Source organism: Hypanus sabinus, chromosome 8 (genome assembly GCF_030144855.1).
Source record: "Hypanus sabinus isolate sHypSab1 chromosome 8, sHypSab1.hap1, whole genome shotgun sequence".
NCBI classification, from domain to species: Eukaryota; Metazoa; Chordata; class Chondrichthyes; order Myliobatiformes; family Dasyatidae; genus Hypanus; species Hypanus sabinus.
The window spans coordinates 168,377,388-168,394,771 of record NC_082713.1 but is presented as its reverse complement, the minus strand read 5'-3'; the positions used below and the strand labels follow the sequence as shown (position 1 = coordinate 168,394,771).

The 17,384-nt window shown below is 40.3% G+C and overlaps 1 protein-coding gene across 2 annotated transcripts in view; it reads right to left on the bottom strand.

Moving 5' to 3' along the window:
- ano6 (anoctamin 6) overlaps positions 1–17,384 on the bottom strand; it is a 174,324-nt gene that overhangs the window by 40,746 nt on the left and 116,194 nt on the right. For both annotated transcript variants that reach the window (XM_059978490.1, XM_059978491.1), the window contains 7 exons: positions 16,124–16,258; positions 14,385–14,490; positions 12,416–12,476; positions 11,328–11,470; positions 10,035–10,112; positions 6,496–6,724; positions 4,562–4,731 (listed from right to left, as the gene is read on the bottom strand). In XM_059978490.1, the coding sequence (XP_059834473.1) occupies positions 4,562–4,731; positions 6,496–6,724; positions 10,035–10,112; positions 11,328–11,470; positions 12,416–12,476; positions 14,385–14,490; positions 16,124–16,258 (922 nt within the window). The remainder of the gene's footprint in view (positions 1–4,561; positions 4,732–6,495; positions 6,725–10,034; positions 10,113–11,327; positions 11,471–12,415; positions 12,477–14,384; positions 14,491–16,123; positions 16,259–17,384) is intronic.

Here is a 17,384-nt window from a genome sequence, read left to right as displayed (position 1 = left end):
GAGTTAACCTTCTTGCAGAGCAGCTTTCAGCAACACATTTGAAGATTTATACACATCATCAAGGAGAATACTTGCAGCTTCTCCATTTGACTAAGACATTGAATAGCTCATTTATACAGTTTATAGAAGTTCTAAAATGTTTGCAGTGCTCTTTGCCTTGGTTGATAGGACTAGATAGAACAATAGTTCAACATGAACTAGTCATAAAACACTACAGCACTGAGATAGGTTCTTTGGCCCATTTAATTTGGGCCGAAGGGTCTATTTTGGTGTTCTATAACTCTATGTATGACTTTAACAGAAAAAACAATGGCAAATAGATGGTGAAATATCAGCAATACATTGAGAAGATAGGAGACAAAGCACTGGGATCAAAGGAAATTTTCTGGTACAAATGTTGTGGTACCTGATATTTATTTATTGAGATACTGCGTGGAATAGCTCCTTCAAACCCTTTGAGCACGCACCCAGCAATCTCCCAATTTAACACCAGCTGAATCACAGGACAATTTACAGCAACCAATTAGCCTATCAATTGCTATGTCTCTGGACAGGGGGAGGAAACCCATGCGGTCACGGGGAGAACGTACAAATTTCGTACAGGTAGCGGTGGGAATTGAACCCAGGTCACTTGTACTGTAATACATAATGCGAAGTTAATAATTCATCTCCTTCTACCTTAGGCCACAAGCTTATCAATCACCCCATCTGTGGACACTTTCCTGGAGGTCCAAGATCCGTACGCTCCACGACCGCTGGACTAAGTGTGTAAATGTAGGAGGGGACTATGTTGAAAAATAAATGTGCTAGGTTTTCTAAAATTGACTCCTTCTACCTTAGGCCACAAACTTAATCAATCACCCCTTGTATATGTACTGTGTTGTGTACCTTGGCCCAGAGGAACATTGTTTCATTTGACAGTATACACGTGTATGGTTGAATAACTACAAACTGAAGTTGAACTTGGTTTTCCCAAACACAAAGCAGATAGTAGGAGTAATGCTTATCCTTCTTTGATTTTGCCTCTCTTGTTATTGGTCCTTTTGTTATAGATTTAAGTGTTTTCATATTGAAGAACAACCTCAGACATCACCTGAAATATCATAAGGTGACTTGCTAGATTGACCATCCTGACCATTCTGGGAGAAATACCCAGTCCTATCAGATGAACCATGATAATGGGTTGTAGAACATCTAAAGTTCAAAGGAAACTTTATTATCAAAGTACATACATGTCACCATATACAACCCCGAGATTGATTTCCTTGTAGGCATACTCAGCAAATCTACAGAATAATAACCATAACTGAATCAATGAAAGACTATCCAACTAGGGCATTCAACCAGAGTGCAGAAGACAACAAGCTGTGCAAATACAAAAAGAATAAATAATAATAATAAATAAATAAGCAATAAATATTGAGAACATGAGATAAAGAGTCCTTAATAGTGAGTCCAAAGGTCATGGAAACATTTCTATGATGGGGCAAGTGAACTTGAATGAAGTTATCCCTTCTGGTGCAAGAGCCTGATGGTTGAGGGGTAATAACAGTTCCTGAACATGGTGATGTGAGTCTTGGTGGCCTGACTCAATTGAAGTAATCCATATGAAGCATATCCTTAACCTTGTTTATGATGTTAAAATTAAAGACTACAGTTCCATCTTAGTGCAAATCCCCACAGAGAAAAACTGGCAGCTGAGACACTGTAAAGTGTTTCTCATACACTACTGCGATCGTTACAACAGAAGTCTATTTTGGTGTACGTTATATTTATGCGTGAAGCACAATATTCTGGGAGCCAAATGGATGAGAAGGATCGGTGTGCTACTACAGATCTAAATGCACCCATATAACATCATTTTCACCCTCTTCCCAGACAGGTTTGTCTCATTTTCTGGAAAACAAATTTCTGGAGTAATTTCTGAATTATCTGGAGTATAAAGAAATTCAGCCTTCCAGGTCCCATTAATGAACCAATCATCAACTGTTATTTACTTATTGAGATGCAACACAGAACAGGCCTTTCCAGCCCTTCATCACGCTGCCCGGCAACCCCCACCCTGCCCCCCATTTCACTGGACAATTTACAACGACCAAGTAATCCACCAACTGGTATGTCTATGGATTGTGGGAGGAAACTACGACACCTGGATAAAACCAGGGAGAACTTACAGGCAGCGGTGGGATTTGAACCCTGGTCGCTAGTCCAGTAGAGCATTGTGCTAACCACTATGCTACCACACCACCTCAACCTATTCTAAGCTAGAGCTGACTCGCTAATTGGAGAATTATAGAAACCACTCAAATACAAAATAATGCTTTATTTTGAGACTGCTTATCATTTTCATAATGATCTATGTGGAACATTTGATTTTGCTATTAAATCCATGGATGTGGGTGTTGTTGGCATGAACTGTGGATATTTCCCAACCATAATTGTCAGGACAAGATGGAACAAGTTTTTGAACCGGCCTGATAATAACACAGTAGCTTTCTGATTAAGAGTCAATCACATTGGCATAGAGACAATTATTGTCCAAATCTGGAAAATCTGCAGCATTCCCATTCTGAGGACATTTTGAAACAATCAGGCAATTTTCAACACACACACAGGGCTGACAGCCTTCAGCAGGAATGGAGAAAGATTTGATGGAGTAGATTTGAAACGGAGAAGCACAAGGTGATAGGTGAAACCAGGAGGGGGAGGGGTGAAGTAAAGAGCTGGGAAGTCGATTGGTGAAAGAGTTACGGGGCTGAAGAAGGGGGAATCTGATAGGAGAGGACAGAAGGCCAAGGAAGAAAGCAAAGGTGGGGGTGGAGCACCAGAGCGAGGTGATGGGCAGGCAAGGAGATTAGGTAAGAGAGGGAAAAGAGGATGGGAATGCCAAAGGCAAAGAAGGGGCATTACCAGAAATTCGAGAAATTGATGTTCATGCCAGCAGGTTGGAGGCCACCCAGATGGAAAAAAAGGTGTTGTTCTTCCAACCTGAGTGTGTCCTCATAACGACACTGGAGGAGGCCATGGATGGACATATCGGAATGGGAATGGGAAGTGGAATTAAAATGGGTGGCCTCTGGGAGATCCCGCTTCTTCTGGTGGACGGGGTGTAGATGCTCGATGAAGTGGTCTCCCAACCTACTTCAGGTCTCACTGATATACAGGAGGCCACCCCGGGAGCACCGGACACAGTATATGACCCCAACAGACTCACAGGTGAAGTGTCGCCTCACCTGGAAGGACTGTTTGGGGCCCTGAATGGTGGTGAGGGAGGAGGTGTAAGGGCAGGTGTAACACTTGTTCTGCTTGCAAGGATAAGTACCAGGAGGGAGATCAGTGGGGAGGGAAGAATTGACAAGGGAGTCATATAGGAAAACAAAAAGTGTTGGAGGGGGAGGGGAGGGGAGATGTGATTGGTGGTGGGATCCCGTTGGAGATGGAGGAAGTTCCGGAGAATTACGTGCTGGATGTAGAGGCTGGTGGGACGGTGGGTAAGGACAAGAGGTACTCTGTCCCTGGTAGGGTGGCAGGAGGGTGGAGCGAGGGCAGACATGCATGAAATGGAAGAGATACAGTTAAGGACAGCATTGATGGTGGAGGAAGGGGACATCTCCTTTGTTCTGGAATGAAAAGCCTCCTCCTGAGAGCAGATGCGGGGGAAATGGAGGAATTGAGAGAAAGGGATAGAGTTTTTACAAGTAAGAGGGAGGGAAGAGGTATAGTCCAGGTAGCTGTGCCAGTTCATGGGTTTATAATAGACATCAGTAGATAAGTTTTCTCCAGAGATAGAGGCAGAGAGATCGAGAAAGGAGAGTGAGGTGTTGAAAATGGACCAGGTAAATTTGACAGCAAGGTGGAAGTTGGAAGCAAAATTGATGAAGTTAATGAGCTCCACGTGGATCAGGAAGGAAGCAACACCAATGCAGACAATTTACAGACAGCCTTACAACAACTGGCTTCTTTATTCCTATAAACAAGAGAGAGGTCTGATCGAGCTTTAAAAGTTTATGAGGGGCATAGGCAGAATGCACCAGGAGCATGTGCTTCCCAGGGTAGGAATGTCTAACACCAGAGGGCATGCATTGAAGATGAGGGGCTGGGTAGTTTTGAAGGGGGTGTGAGGGGTAAGTTTTTTCCTCAGAGAGTGGTGAATACCTGGGATGCGCTGCCTGGTATGGTGGTATGGTGGTAAACAAATACATTCGAGGTTTTTAAGAGACATCAGGATAGGCACATAGATGTAAGAAAGATGGAAGGATGTGGACACGGTTTAGGTAGGAGGGATGAGTTTTTGGGTGTTTTGGATTTCCTATTTAGCTGGGTTGGCACAACGTTGAGGGCCGAATGGCCTGTTCCTGTGCTGTACTCTTTTATGTTTAAAACTGAATTCCTATTTTAAACTTTCAAACTTCCACGGTGGACTTTTCATTAATTGTGCAATCCTACAATGGAAACATAGCTGATATACTTCCACGAATACATAAAGAATCAAAAGAACAAAAACACGTTTGGTCACACGAGCTACTATAGACAAGTAAGCACTTTATTGTGCAAACATTACCTCTTCGTTTCTGAATCTTCCCAACCAGTAGACTGGCTCTCCGGGGTAACCAACAACTTTGCCTTTAAAGAAAGCTATGTAGAAGCAGGAGGAGTAGTAGTTGACAAACTGGAAGAGAAACATCTTCAAGGTCAAGCTGTTTTCATAATCCGTTTGTGTTCTTGGTAGTTCTGAATTAAAAACGGTAAACATTTCAGCAATTACTAAATATTGCTTATAAGACCATTAAGACATAGGAGCAGAATGAGGCCATTTGGCTCACTGAGTCTGCTCCGCCATTCCATCATGGCCGAATTATTATCCTCTGAATTCCATTCTATTGTCTTTTCCCCATAACCTTTGATGCCCTAACTAATCAAGAACCTATCAACTTCCGCTTTTATTATACCCAATAATTTGGCCTCCACAGCTATCTGTGACAATGAATTTCACAGATTCACCACCCTCTGGATAATGAAATTCTTCTTTATCTCCATTCTAAGTGGACATCCCTTTCTTCTGAGGCTGTGCCTTTGCGCCCTAGACCCTTCCAGCATAGGAAACAATTTCTCCACATCCACTCTATGTAAAGACCTTTCAATATTTGATAGGTTTCAATCAGATCTGTCAATCTTCTAAGGCCAGTGAGTACAGGCCCAGAGCCATCAAACACACCTCATACATTAACCCTTTCATTCCTGAGATCATTGTTGTGCACATCTTCTGGATCCTCTCCAATGCCAGTGCATCCTTTCTTTGATAAGGGGCCCTAAATTGCTCACAGTTGTGGTTTGACCAATGCCTAATCAGGCCTCAGCATGTTGTCTGCAGATTTAATTCTGTCCTTCCAAAATATGAAATCTGTGATCTTCAACTGCCACTTTATCATGCACCTATGCAGACAGCCTTGACCTCACTACTGCATAATTGTATAGGGCTACGTTGTGTGTGGAAATCCTGTCAAAGATAATGAAGCCATAATCTACTGTTTCAGACAAGTGACTAAGGCAGAATGGCAGTCAATAAAGAACACCATTAAGTATCAACATAAAAACTATTCAAGATTGCTGGTTTTGTGTTGTTAATCATGAAAAGTTACAATAAGACATGAGCTACACTTCAGCTAATTATTAATATTGCTAATATAGCTAGTTACAACTATACTTGGGTGTTGGGGTGGAGATACATCTCTACCAAAGGAGCTGTAAGGCTTCCCCTCCCTCTGGTAACCTGCAGGTCACTCTTGGGCAAGGTGTGACACCTGCTTAGCCCTCAACCCCATTCAGGGTCACGTGAAGCCATGGGAGCAGGTGGTGGATGGTTATATGAGCAGCTGGTGTATATCACAAGTCCTGGTTATGTGACCACTGACCCCAGGCAGACAATCTCTGAAGAGCATTGATAATGGCTGGGGTCACCCGTCTTGTAAAGACACTGCCCAGAAGAAGGCAATGGGAAACCACTTCTGTGGAAAAATTTGCCAAGAACAATCATGTTCATGGAAAGACCATGATTTCCCTCGTCTCATTACATGGCACATAATGATGATGGTGATGATGACAACTCTACTTGTACAATAATCATGCTGATATGTTGATGACTGATTGCACCAATTAAGTAAAAAAAATTCAGTCAGTTGTCTTATCTATTCAAAAGATTGATTCAGTCTATATTTTTCCCCCTGGCATCTGATTTCTGAATGGAGATTGAACCCATGAACACTACTTCACTCCTTTTTTTATTTCTATCTTTGCACTACTTACTTAATTGAACTATTTTATACACACACACACACACACACACACACACACACACACACACACACACATATACATATATATACTGCTGCTCAAAGACAACAAATTTCATGATATATTCTGGTGATATTAAACCTGATTCTGGTTCTGAAGATTTTGCTTTGATTCACAGTATTGGATATGTAGAAATCAACTTACCAAAATCTGTGATCAATATTGCTACTTTTTCATAGACTATATTCAGAATCATGATGAACACAAAGTTAATGATAGAAGCTGTGACTGAAGTGGCCATCTGAGGAGTTAAATAGTCTTTCAAAGGCTCCAGATCATCATTTATTGCTTTAGGGAGGTTGACAGAAAACTCAAAAAAGACAGCCAGCCGGTAGACAATGATAGCAACTACTGAGGCAACAATCAGAGATATCTGAAAGGACATAGACAGGAAACATTTAGACATTGTAATGAAATCTTAAACAACTGATTGATAAAAATCACTCATTAGTCATGTAACAATATCAGCATTTACCCTACAATGGGGAAATTTGGCCTGTTAAGTTCCATTCACAAAAAGCAAGTCAAATTCAATCTTCATAATTACCAGCCAATATAATGTCAATAACTGGCAAAGTGGTGATATGTTGTATTCATGGCACTCTCAAGCAGCAATTACTTGGCTAGCTATTGCCTGCCCCCTTTGGTTCTAGACCACATTATGGTATTACTATTAGAATCACTAGAAATAGAACCACTATTTGATTCTAGACTAAAAGAATCTGCAGCAGGTTGTAATTCTAGTCAGCTCCACCTTGGGCACAAGCCTACAAAGTACCCAGGACATCTTTAGGGACCGGTGTCTCAGAAAGGCAGCGTCCATTATTAAGGACCTCCAGCACCCAGGACATGCCCTTTTCTCACTGTTACCATCAGGTAGGAGGTACAGAAGCCTGAAGGCACACACTCAGCGATTCAGGAACAGCTTCTTCCCCTCTGCCATCCCATTCCTGAATGGATTTTGAAGCTTCGGACACTACTTCACTTCTTTTAATATGCATTATTTCTGTTTCTGCACATTTTTAACAACCTATTCAATATGTGTAATTTACTTGTTTATTTATTATTATAGAAACATAGAAAACCTACAGCACAATATAGGCTCTTTGGCCCACAAAGTTGTGCCGAACATGTCCCTACCTTAAAAATTACTAGGCTTACCTATAGCCCTCTATTTTACTAAGCTCCATGTACCTGTCTAAAAGCCTCTTAAAAGACCCTATCGTATCCACCTCCACCACCGTTGCCAGCAGCCCATTCCACACACTCACCTCTCTGAGAAAAAAACTTACCCCTGACATCTCCTCAGTACCTACTCTGCAGCACCTTAAGACCTGTATCCTCTTGTGACAACCATTTCAGCCCTGGGAAAAAGCCTCTGACTATCCACATGATCAATGCCTCTCATCATCTTATACACCTCTATCAGGTCACCTCTCATTCTCTGTCGCTCCAAGGAGAAAAGGCCAAGTTCACTCAACCTATTCTCATAAGGCATGCTCCCCAATCCAGGCAACATCCTTGTAAATCTCCTCTGCACCCTTTCTATGGATTCCATATTCTTCCTGTAGTGAGGCGACCAGAACTGAGCACAGTACTCCAAGTGGGGTATGACCAGGGTCCTATATAGCTGCAACATTACCTCTCGGCTCTTAAACTCAATCCCACGATTGATGAAGGCCAATACACCGTATGCCTTCTTATCCACAGAGTCAACCTGCACAGTTGCTTTTAGGGTCCTATGGACTCAGACACCGAGATCCCTCTGATCCTTCACACTGTCAAGAGTCTTACCATTAATACTATATCCTGCCATCATATTTGACCTACCAAAATGAACCACCTCACACTTATCTGGGTTGAACTCCATCTGCCACTTCTCAGCTCAGTTTTGCATCCTATCAATGTCCTGCTGTAACTTCTGACAGCCCTCCACACTATCCACAACACCTCCAACCTTTGTATCATCAGCAAACTTACTAACCCAACCCTGCACTTCCTCATCCAGGTCATTTATAAAAATCACAAAGAGTAAGGGTTGCAGAACAGATACCTGAGGCACAGCACTGGTCACCAACCTCAATGCAGAATATGACCCGTCTACAACCACTCTTTGCCTTCTGTGGGCAAGCCAGTGTTTTATGTTTAATTTTATGTATTATTACTATTTTGTTTCTGTCTCTGCTAGATTATATATTGCATTGAACTGCTGCTTCTAAGTTAACAAATGCCGGTGATAATAAACCTGATTCTGATTCTGATTTCACTCATGGTACAAATATGGACCAAAGAGCCACATTTCAGAGGTGATCTCTACACTTGCATAGACATTTTTTCCTGTTCTCTCCACCCTTCATCCTTGTTACATCTTAAAACATACTAATTTTCCAGTTCTGATCAATGGAATGATAGTATATTGCCTCCACAATGCTTTACAACACCATCGATCAGAGTTCACTTCTCGTCAATCTCTGGAAGGAGTTTATAAGTAATCCCAGGACTGTATGGGTTTCCCCTTGGTGGTCCAGTCTCCTCCCATATATGAAAGATGTACGGGTTAGAGTTAGTAAGTTGCAGACGTGCTCTGCGAGCACAGTGACACTTGCTGCTCCCAGTGCATCCTCGTACTGTGTTGGTGATGACAGAGGCTGAATCCATGTGATGGGTCCAGGCCTCAAAGCATATCGAACTGATTGACCCCAATGTCTGGACAACAATTTAAGTGCCGTACTGAATTGGAAAGGTTGGGTACAGGCTGAATTGAGGAGGTAAGGTTGAGATTTGCATTTTTTAAATTTTCTCTGCTCATTGGGTATTTGACGGTGTTTTTTTAATGGGTTCTTTTGGGTGTCTTTGTTTCATGACTGCCTTTAAGGAGACTAATCTCAGGGTTGTATAATGTATACATACTTTGTTAATAATTGTACTTTGAACTTTGAAAAGACACATTTCACTGTATGTTTCGATGTAAATGTGACAAATAAAACCAATTTTTAATTCTGTTTCTCTTCCACAGAATACTTATTTATCTATGCATGGAGATACAACGTGGAATAGGCCCTTCCAGCCCCTTGAGCCACGCTTCCCAGCAATTCCCGATTTAACCTTAGCCTAATCATGGAACAATGTGTAAATACCAACTAACCTACAAACTGGTAGATCTTTGGACAGTGGGAGAAAACTGGAGCGCCTGGAGGAAATGACCAGCTCACTATGTTTCTGCTTTTAGTTCAGATTTCTATCACCTGCAGTTTGTTTTTGATTTTTTTCATTGGAAAGGAAAGTTGCCTATTGAGGCAGGAATTTCATTATCTTAAAGAACAGGAATGGTTTCAAAAGAATAGATTAAAATAGAGGAAAATGAACAGGAAAATTAACATTAGGGATTTCCTGTTTGAAAAACTGCTTTCTTCTCCATAATTAACTCTGACTCAATGGTTCATTATTTTTGCTCCTCCACCTCCTCACTTTGTATGATGGATGCAATAAATATATTTGACCTTTTTAGAGACAGTCTTCTTCTCACAAAATGTCATGCGTGTTGAAGCTATATTATCAGCTATTTCTAAGAGGTATTTTAAAACCAATTATCTTCTTTACAAAATAGTCAGAGGCTGGGTCTGCTGAGCAGCATGTGACTCAATGAAAATGATCAGGGGACACAAAGAACCGCAGTCACTCACCCAGAACAGAACGGTACTGCCACCACAGAACAGTCGCATGCACCTTCCACAGGCAGTGTATGGAACCAGCTCCTCTTCCTGTAGGTAAGTAATAATCACAGTTCTGCTCATTTATCTTACATTTAACAATTATATTTATACCACTTATTTGCCATAACCTAGATTTGAAACATCAGTATTACTCAGCCTTTGGAGTGACATGATTTTTCCAAAGTGTTGAACCCTTTCTTTGACCCTTAATTAGTAAGCATACAATCTTGAAGCAATACTAAATGGTCAGCAGGGAACTGTCGTCTGCTGGTTTCAAGCTACAGTCATCACAAAATAAGCAAGAGCACGTAGCTTATTCCCTTTGCTTCTACCATGCCCCCATGAATGAGACTAGCAAACATAATAAACACACAACTCAGAATACAATGCAGATAGAGAACAGTTACATGGTTCCTGCAGCCCCAATAGAGTGGACATGGAGAGGGTGTTTCCTTCGGTGGGGGAGTCAAAGACAAGAGGACACAGCCTTAGAATAGAGCTCCGTCCATTTAGAACAGAGATGAGGAGGAATTTCTTCAGCCAAAGGGTGGTGAATCTGTGGAATTCGTTGCCACAGACAGCTGCGGAGGCCAAGTCATTGGAAATATTTAAGGCAGAGGTTGATAGATTCTTGTTTAGTCTGGGCAAGAGGGTATACGGGGTATACTAATGGGGCTGACAGGGAGATGGTAGGAGATTAGAGCTGAGTAGGAAATGATATAGTCATGACAAAATGGTGGAGCAGACTTGAGGGGCCAAATGGCCTAATTCTGCTCTGATATCTAATGGTCTTATAGTCTTATTCTCAGTTAACCTTTTCAAGCTCTATAAAATATCTCTTCTATTGCTTAACTTCAAGGTGAAAACTTGCTTTTTGCAAGTTACCACAGGTAAAAAAGAAAATAAAATCTAAATATTTCTACCTGACAGTTTGCATTGAAATGTTTTTTTTTCGAAAGGGTGATTTGAAATTGACTGGATTTTTGGAAATGTTTTTCTTTCTTGGTATATCATAAGGTAGTGAATTTAGTGATTTTTTTTGTAGGAATGATGACAGCGTCAGTGGGAGTTGCCTTGGACACGGTTTTCCGAGGCTGATGGGCCTATTGAAATATTGGTAATATTTTGGTTTATGTGCTGCGTGTGATGTATATATGCACTAAGTGTGCACAGTGTTCTGGAGAAAAGTTGTTTCATTTAGTTGTATATATGTCCAGTCAAATGCATTAACTTTTGAACTTGAATTTGAACGGACCGGTTTACCTGTGTGACTGGATTCTTCTTTAGAATTGTACACTTGGCTTCATATTCCGCTCGGCGGGGCTCTTCCTGCTCCAGTTCCACAGTGTCCCACTCGTATTCCAATTCCGCCTCGCGGCGCTTCCAGAGTTCCAAAAAGACAGTGACTGCAAGACATGATCTATCGTTACAACAGCTGCCAAAACGTCAGTGAATATGCATCAGCACAATTCTTAAAAGCCAGCACTTGAATCAAAGCTCTGACTGAAGACACACACTCAATGATTTAGGTACAGATTCTTCCCCTCTGCCATCAGATTTCTGAATGGTGCATGAACCAATCAGTTATCTTGTCATTCCTTTAGCTTGTATTGGTAATTTATTATGTGATTTTATATCTTTGCACATGCCAGTCTATGGTCTCCTTTTGTGTTAAGATGAGGCCACTCTCAGACTGGAGGAGTAATACCTTATAGACCTGGGTAGCATCCAACCTAATGGCATGAATATCGATCTCTCCTTCTGGTTAAAAAAACTTTTCCCTCTGCCCCCTTCTTCTTCTATTCCCCACTCTGCCCTCTTAGCTCTTCTCACCTGTTTATCACCTCCCCTGGGACCCCTCCTCCTTCCCTTTCTCCCACGGTCCACTCTCTCCTATCAGATTCCTTCTTCTCCAGCTCTTAACCTTTCCCACTCACCTGGCTTCACCCATCACCTTCCAGCTAGTCTCCTTCCCCTCCCCAACCTTTTTTTATTTTGGTATCTTCCCCATTCCTTTCCAGTCCTGAAGAAGGATCTCAGCCCCAAACGTTGACTATCTGTTCATTTCCAGAGATGTTGCCTGAGTTCCTCCAGCATTTTGTGTGTGGTAGTCTATAATAGTATTTGTTCATCTTTTTCATGACTACTTTATGGTTATGGCAAGCAACAAGTCACTACAACTTTCTTTTGTTTTTGTGATAGCAATTGATGCCTAAAACACATTTGAATCTTGTGTTAAACTCTGGGCCACTGCTTACATTCTCTCCAAACATCGGACAGTAGACAATATCATTAGAAAGAATTCAACCATTATTATATTTGATGCAAAGTAACAACTACAATCCACTTACCCCAAATTGCCATAAACATGGCATATACTAGTGTTCCATAGTTGTCAAATATGGATAATTTCTGTAGATGAAATATATACATTCAATAAACGTATGTACAATGGAACACTAAATGTAAACAGAACCTGAAATATTATTCACCGCGACATTCTAATAGAAAATCTTCTTTCATGCATAATTTCTGATACTAGATTCCATTTCACTTCCGAAATTCTATTAACACAGATGTTACCCAGGCTTTTTGTGGAATTATATTTAATAATAACATGTGTCATAGGGTTTGACAAAAACCACGGCAGCTGACAAAGATTATAGTCTCGTATTTCTTAAAAGGATGGTGAATTATCTTGGAGATTGAGAACTTGAAAGAAAATGTAATTATGTTTTCTTTTTCTATTTCTAGCTGCTCTGTCTGAATTTGAAATAAAAAGTTAGAAGTAATAACAATAAATAAATAAGCAATAAACATCGAGAACATGAGATGAAGAGTCCTTGAAAGTGAGTCCATTGGTCGTCGGAACATTTCAATGATGATTCAAGTGAAGTTGAGTCAAGTTATCCCCTTTGCTTTAAGAGCCTGATGGTTGAAGGGTAGTAATTACTCCTTAACCTGGAGGTGTGAGTCCTGATGCTCCTGTACCTTCTTCCTGATGGCAGCAGTGAGAAGACAGCCTGTTCCAGGTGGTGGGGTCCCTGATGATGGATGTAGCTTTCCTGCAACCGCTCTCTGGATAAATGTGCTCAGTGGTGGGGGGAAAGAACTTTACCTGTGATGGACTGTGCCATATCCACTACTTATTGTAGGATTTTTTGTTCAAAGACATCGGTGTTTCCATATACCAGCTTGTGATGCAGCCAGTGAATATGCTCTCCACCACACAGCTACAGAAGTTTGTCAAAGTTTTAGATATCATGGTGAATCTCTGCAAACTCCTAAGGAAGTAGTTGTGCTGTCATACTCTAGAATAGAAAATCTTTCTATTGCTTTACTATTCTACTTAAATGTTGAAAATATCAATGATAGCAGAACGCTTTTTGTCCTAGCTCTGACAGGGAATCTGTATCAACTTAATGGTTCCTTACTCACTGGCAGGTGTGTTATTTGTTTTAAACATATCAATGGCAACAGAACACTCTCCCTCCTAGATCTGACAGGAAATTTTTCCGAACTCTTTAATGGAATTGCTGATATCAAACTGATCATCTCACACTTGTATCGTGAATTCTTCTTAAATATGAGAAAGTTTACAGATGCTGGTAATCTTGAACAACACACACAAAATGCTGGAGGAATTCAGCAGGTCAGGGAGCATCTGTGGAAATGAATAAACAGTCAAAGTTTTGGGTCGAGACCCTTCTTCGGGATTGGATAGGAAGAGGGAAGATGCCAGAATAAAAAAGTGGTGCAAGATTTAAACCTACTAAGATTGTTTATTGTTTAGTTAAATTCGTGATCTTGCTTTTGCTGTCTTTGTAGTTGAACCTAGGTAAGCTGCATAAACGTGTATAAACAATAGTTTCTTACTCACTGGTAGGCATTGGAGTCATAGTGTAGGTGCTAATCAAAATGTTTTTTGTTTTAAACTGTTTTTTAATTCCATAATTCACAAATAAACTAAGGAAAAAACGTTGTTCAGAACTGAATTGTTTATAATACAGGTCAACCAAGTAAGGCCATCTGGGTTAAAATCCAGTTTTCTTCGGGACATTTCCTTCAACATTCTAAAGATGTACAGTCAGGGTTAGTAAATTGTTAGCATCAGAAGGGTGGCAATACTTGCAGGCTGCCCCCCCCCCCAGTACAACCCTCGCTAATGTAAATAATGCATTTCACTGTATGTTTTGATGTTTCAATGTATATTTGACAAATAAAGCTAATCTTTAATTTTCGCTAAAATTGGTTATTTTAGCAATGCTGCAGGAGGATCGTAATACCTATATATACACAAGATGTTAAGAGTGTACATACCCTTGAAGACTGACATGTAATATTGAGTCTCCAATACTGACAATCTCGGTCACACTGGGGACACATGATAATACGACCTCCAATCTCAGGATCACACACTTCTTGACTTTAGGACAGAAACAGAGCAAAAAGAAAAATTCCAACTGTTATAATGAACCTGCTTCAGATGCTGATATAGGAACCATGATTTAAACAGAGTCCAACTACAAATTATAATAAATGACCACAGCGCAAAGGTTAAGGTTGTGCACTACAAAACTAAAAATATGTCTAATAATGAACAGCTATCAGTTCTATAAAATGCTTGGACATCATAAAAACATAAAATCATAAAAACAATTTTCTGTATTAGAGAAATGTGCTTGGCCTGTTGCTGGATTAATATAATTGGGGACAGTTTTCATCATCTCTTAATAAGAAAAAAATGCCACTTTTATCCAAAGACATGGTTGGAGACCCAGGATGACGGAATAGTTATGACAAAAGGAGAGACCACTTGCTTATCGAATGCAATCCTCCATTCTTTCCCCATTCCCATAAATCTATTTTGCCTTGTAAAAACTCTAATTGGTCTGTACCTTTTACTTTCATGGACACCGAGTTTCAGATTGTTACCACAATCTATGTTGAAAGTTTGGAAAAAGGCAACTTCTGCACAGAACTAGGTGGCACTTTCGGTATATGACACAGAATAGACCCTTTGAGCACTCCGAACCATGTAGCCCAGCAATACTCCATTTTTGTAAATGCTCCTAAAATTCCCAGCACACTTTCACAAACATTCCATGGAAAACAGCTATCAGAAGGACTTAGACAGATTAAGAGAATGAGCAAGAAAGTGGCAAATGAAATACAACGTTGAAAAATGCATGGTCATGCGCTTTGGTAGAAGGTTAACTTGCAGGTTGAGTTGGTGGTGAGGAAGGCAAATGCAATGTTAGCATTCATTTCAAGAGGTCTAGAATACAAGAGCAGGGATGTGATGCTGAGGCTTTATAAGGCACTACTGAGGCCTCACCTTGAGTATTATGAACTGTTTTGGGCCCCTCATCTTAAAAAAAGATGTGCTGGCATTGGAGAGGGTTCAGAGGAAGTTCACAAGGATGATTCTGGGAATGAAAGGGTTATCATATGAGGAACGCTTGATGTCTCTGGGTCTGTACTCACTGGAATTTAGAAGGATGAGGGGGGAATCTCATTGAAACCTTTCAAATGTTGAAAGGTCTAGACAGAGTAGATGTGGAAAGGATGTTCCCCATGCTGGGGAGTCTAGGACAAAAGGGTACAGCCTCAGGCTAGAGGGGCATCCATTTTAAACAAAGATGTGGAGAAATTTCTTTAGCCAGAGAGTGGTGAATCTGTGGAATTTGTTACCACAGGCAACTGTGGAGGCCAGGTCATTGGGTGCATTTAAGGCAGACATTGATAGTTTCTTGATTGGACACAGCATCAAAGGTTCCAGGGAGAAGGAAAAAGGATCAGCCATGATTGAAAGGTGGAGCAGACTCGATGGACCAAATGGCCTAATTCTGCTCCTATGTCTCAAACTGTACAACAGCAATTAACAGAATCTGTCAGTACATCTCAATTGTGAACCAAAGGACTTATACTGTGCTATATTGTTCTATGTGCTACAATCAACAGTAACATCAAAGTTTCACAAAAATCATCTGACATATTGAAATTCAAACATTCAGCCAATTTTAACCTTATTTATTTAGACAAACTATTTGGCTTACCTCCAAGTACTATCATCCCTTGTCAGTATTCCAAAGAGAAAGCACAAGAGACCAGCAAACCCAGCAATAGCCAGCATGCTCGTATAGAACCCAAGCCAAGCAAAATATATTCCAATTTTCTCTCCATAATACTTCCTGCAACAAAGAATTAGAAAATTAACAAGGAGTACAATCATCCGATAAACTAAAACGGTTTCAAGAATGCAATAAAAAGGCTAAACTAGAATAGAAAGAACAGATATTGCAAGTTATTATTGGACTTGTATAAATGACTTAGACTACACTTTTGCGCAATTTAACAATTTGTGCCTATATGTATTTTATTTAACTGCCTATATACTAGTAACTGCTTTGTAAGCTTTCTACTTGTCACAGTATGTAAATACAATTTTGCAGTGTGTCTGCTATTACTGCTAGTGGTTAAAGTTGTTTGCACCATTCTGTAAAGTTCTGGAAGTTTTGCTGTGGTTGCATTATTTGAATAGGGGCTATCTGCTTGGATAACCCTTATTTACAAATTTGAATGGAATTTTTCTTCTCCAGGGTATAAGAAGGGTCAGCCACGTTGGCCCACCATCTTTATATATTTTCTATTTTTACTTTTTCTGTTCTTAGCCTCTAGATTTTTGCAGCTCTGCATTTTCAAACCTTTGCACAATGAGAGCTTAATAAAACAACTGTGAAGCAATAAGTTCTATGCTTCTTTCTTAACTTCTTGGACCAAAAGCATCAAAATCCAACATTGTAGTCAGTGAAGATGGTTACAAAGATTTAAGGACTTGGAGGAATCACAGATGAAGTGAAAATTATTAGCACACAAACAAGAGATAAGAGCTTCCTTTAATTCCAAACCCTCTGTGAGCAAACCTAGTTCTGGCTTCAATACCTCATCTTCTGGAGGTAGGAGTGAGGAGACTACTAAGTTACCATTTTGAAAAAACGGATCTGTAAAAATTAAATATAAGCAAGCCAATGGAGTATGGAAATAATTAAGTATGTCCAAGCCAGTGGGGTACAAAATGTGCAATTCGGTGGAGTGTGAAGAAAAATTTCCAGTCGTAATCTAGTGGTTAGAAACCATCCAAATTGAAATTGAGTTAAAGAAGTTTGCAAGCTAAATAAAAAAAAATCCTCCATAGTCCTATAACGATTTAGACACAATGCCATATTTCAGTTGTAATCTAATATTTTGAGGTTGTGGTCAAAGTAATAAAACGCACCAACAAATTAAGTGTTACACGAGTTTGAATTAAAACAATGG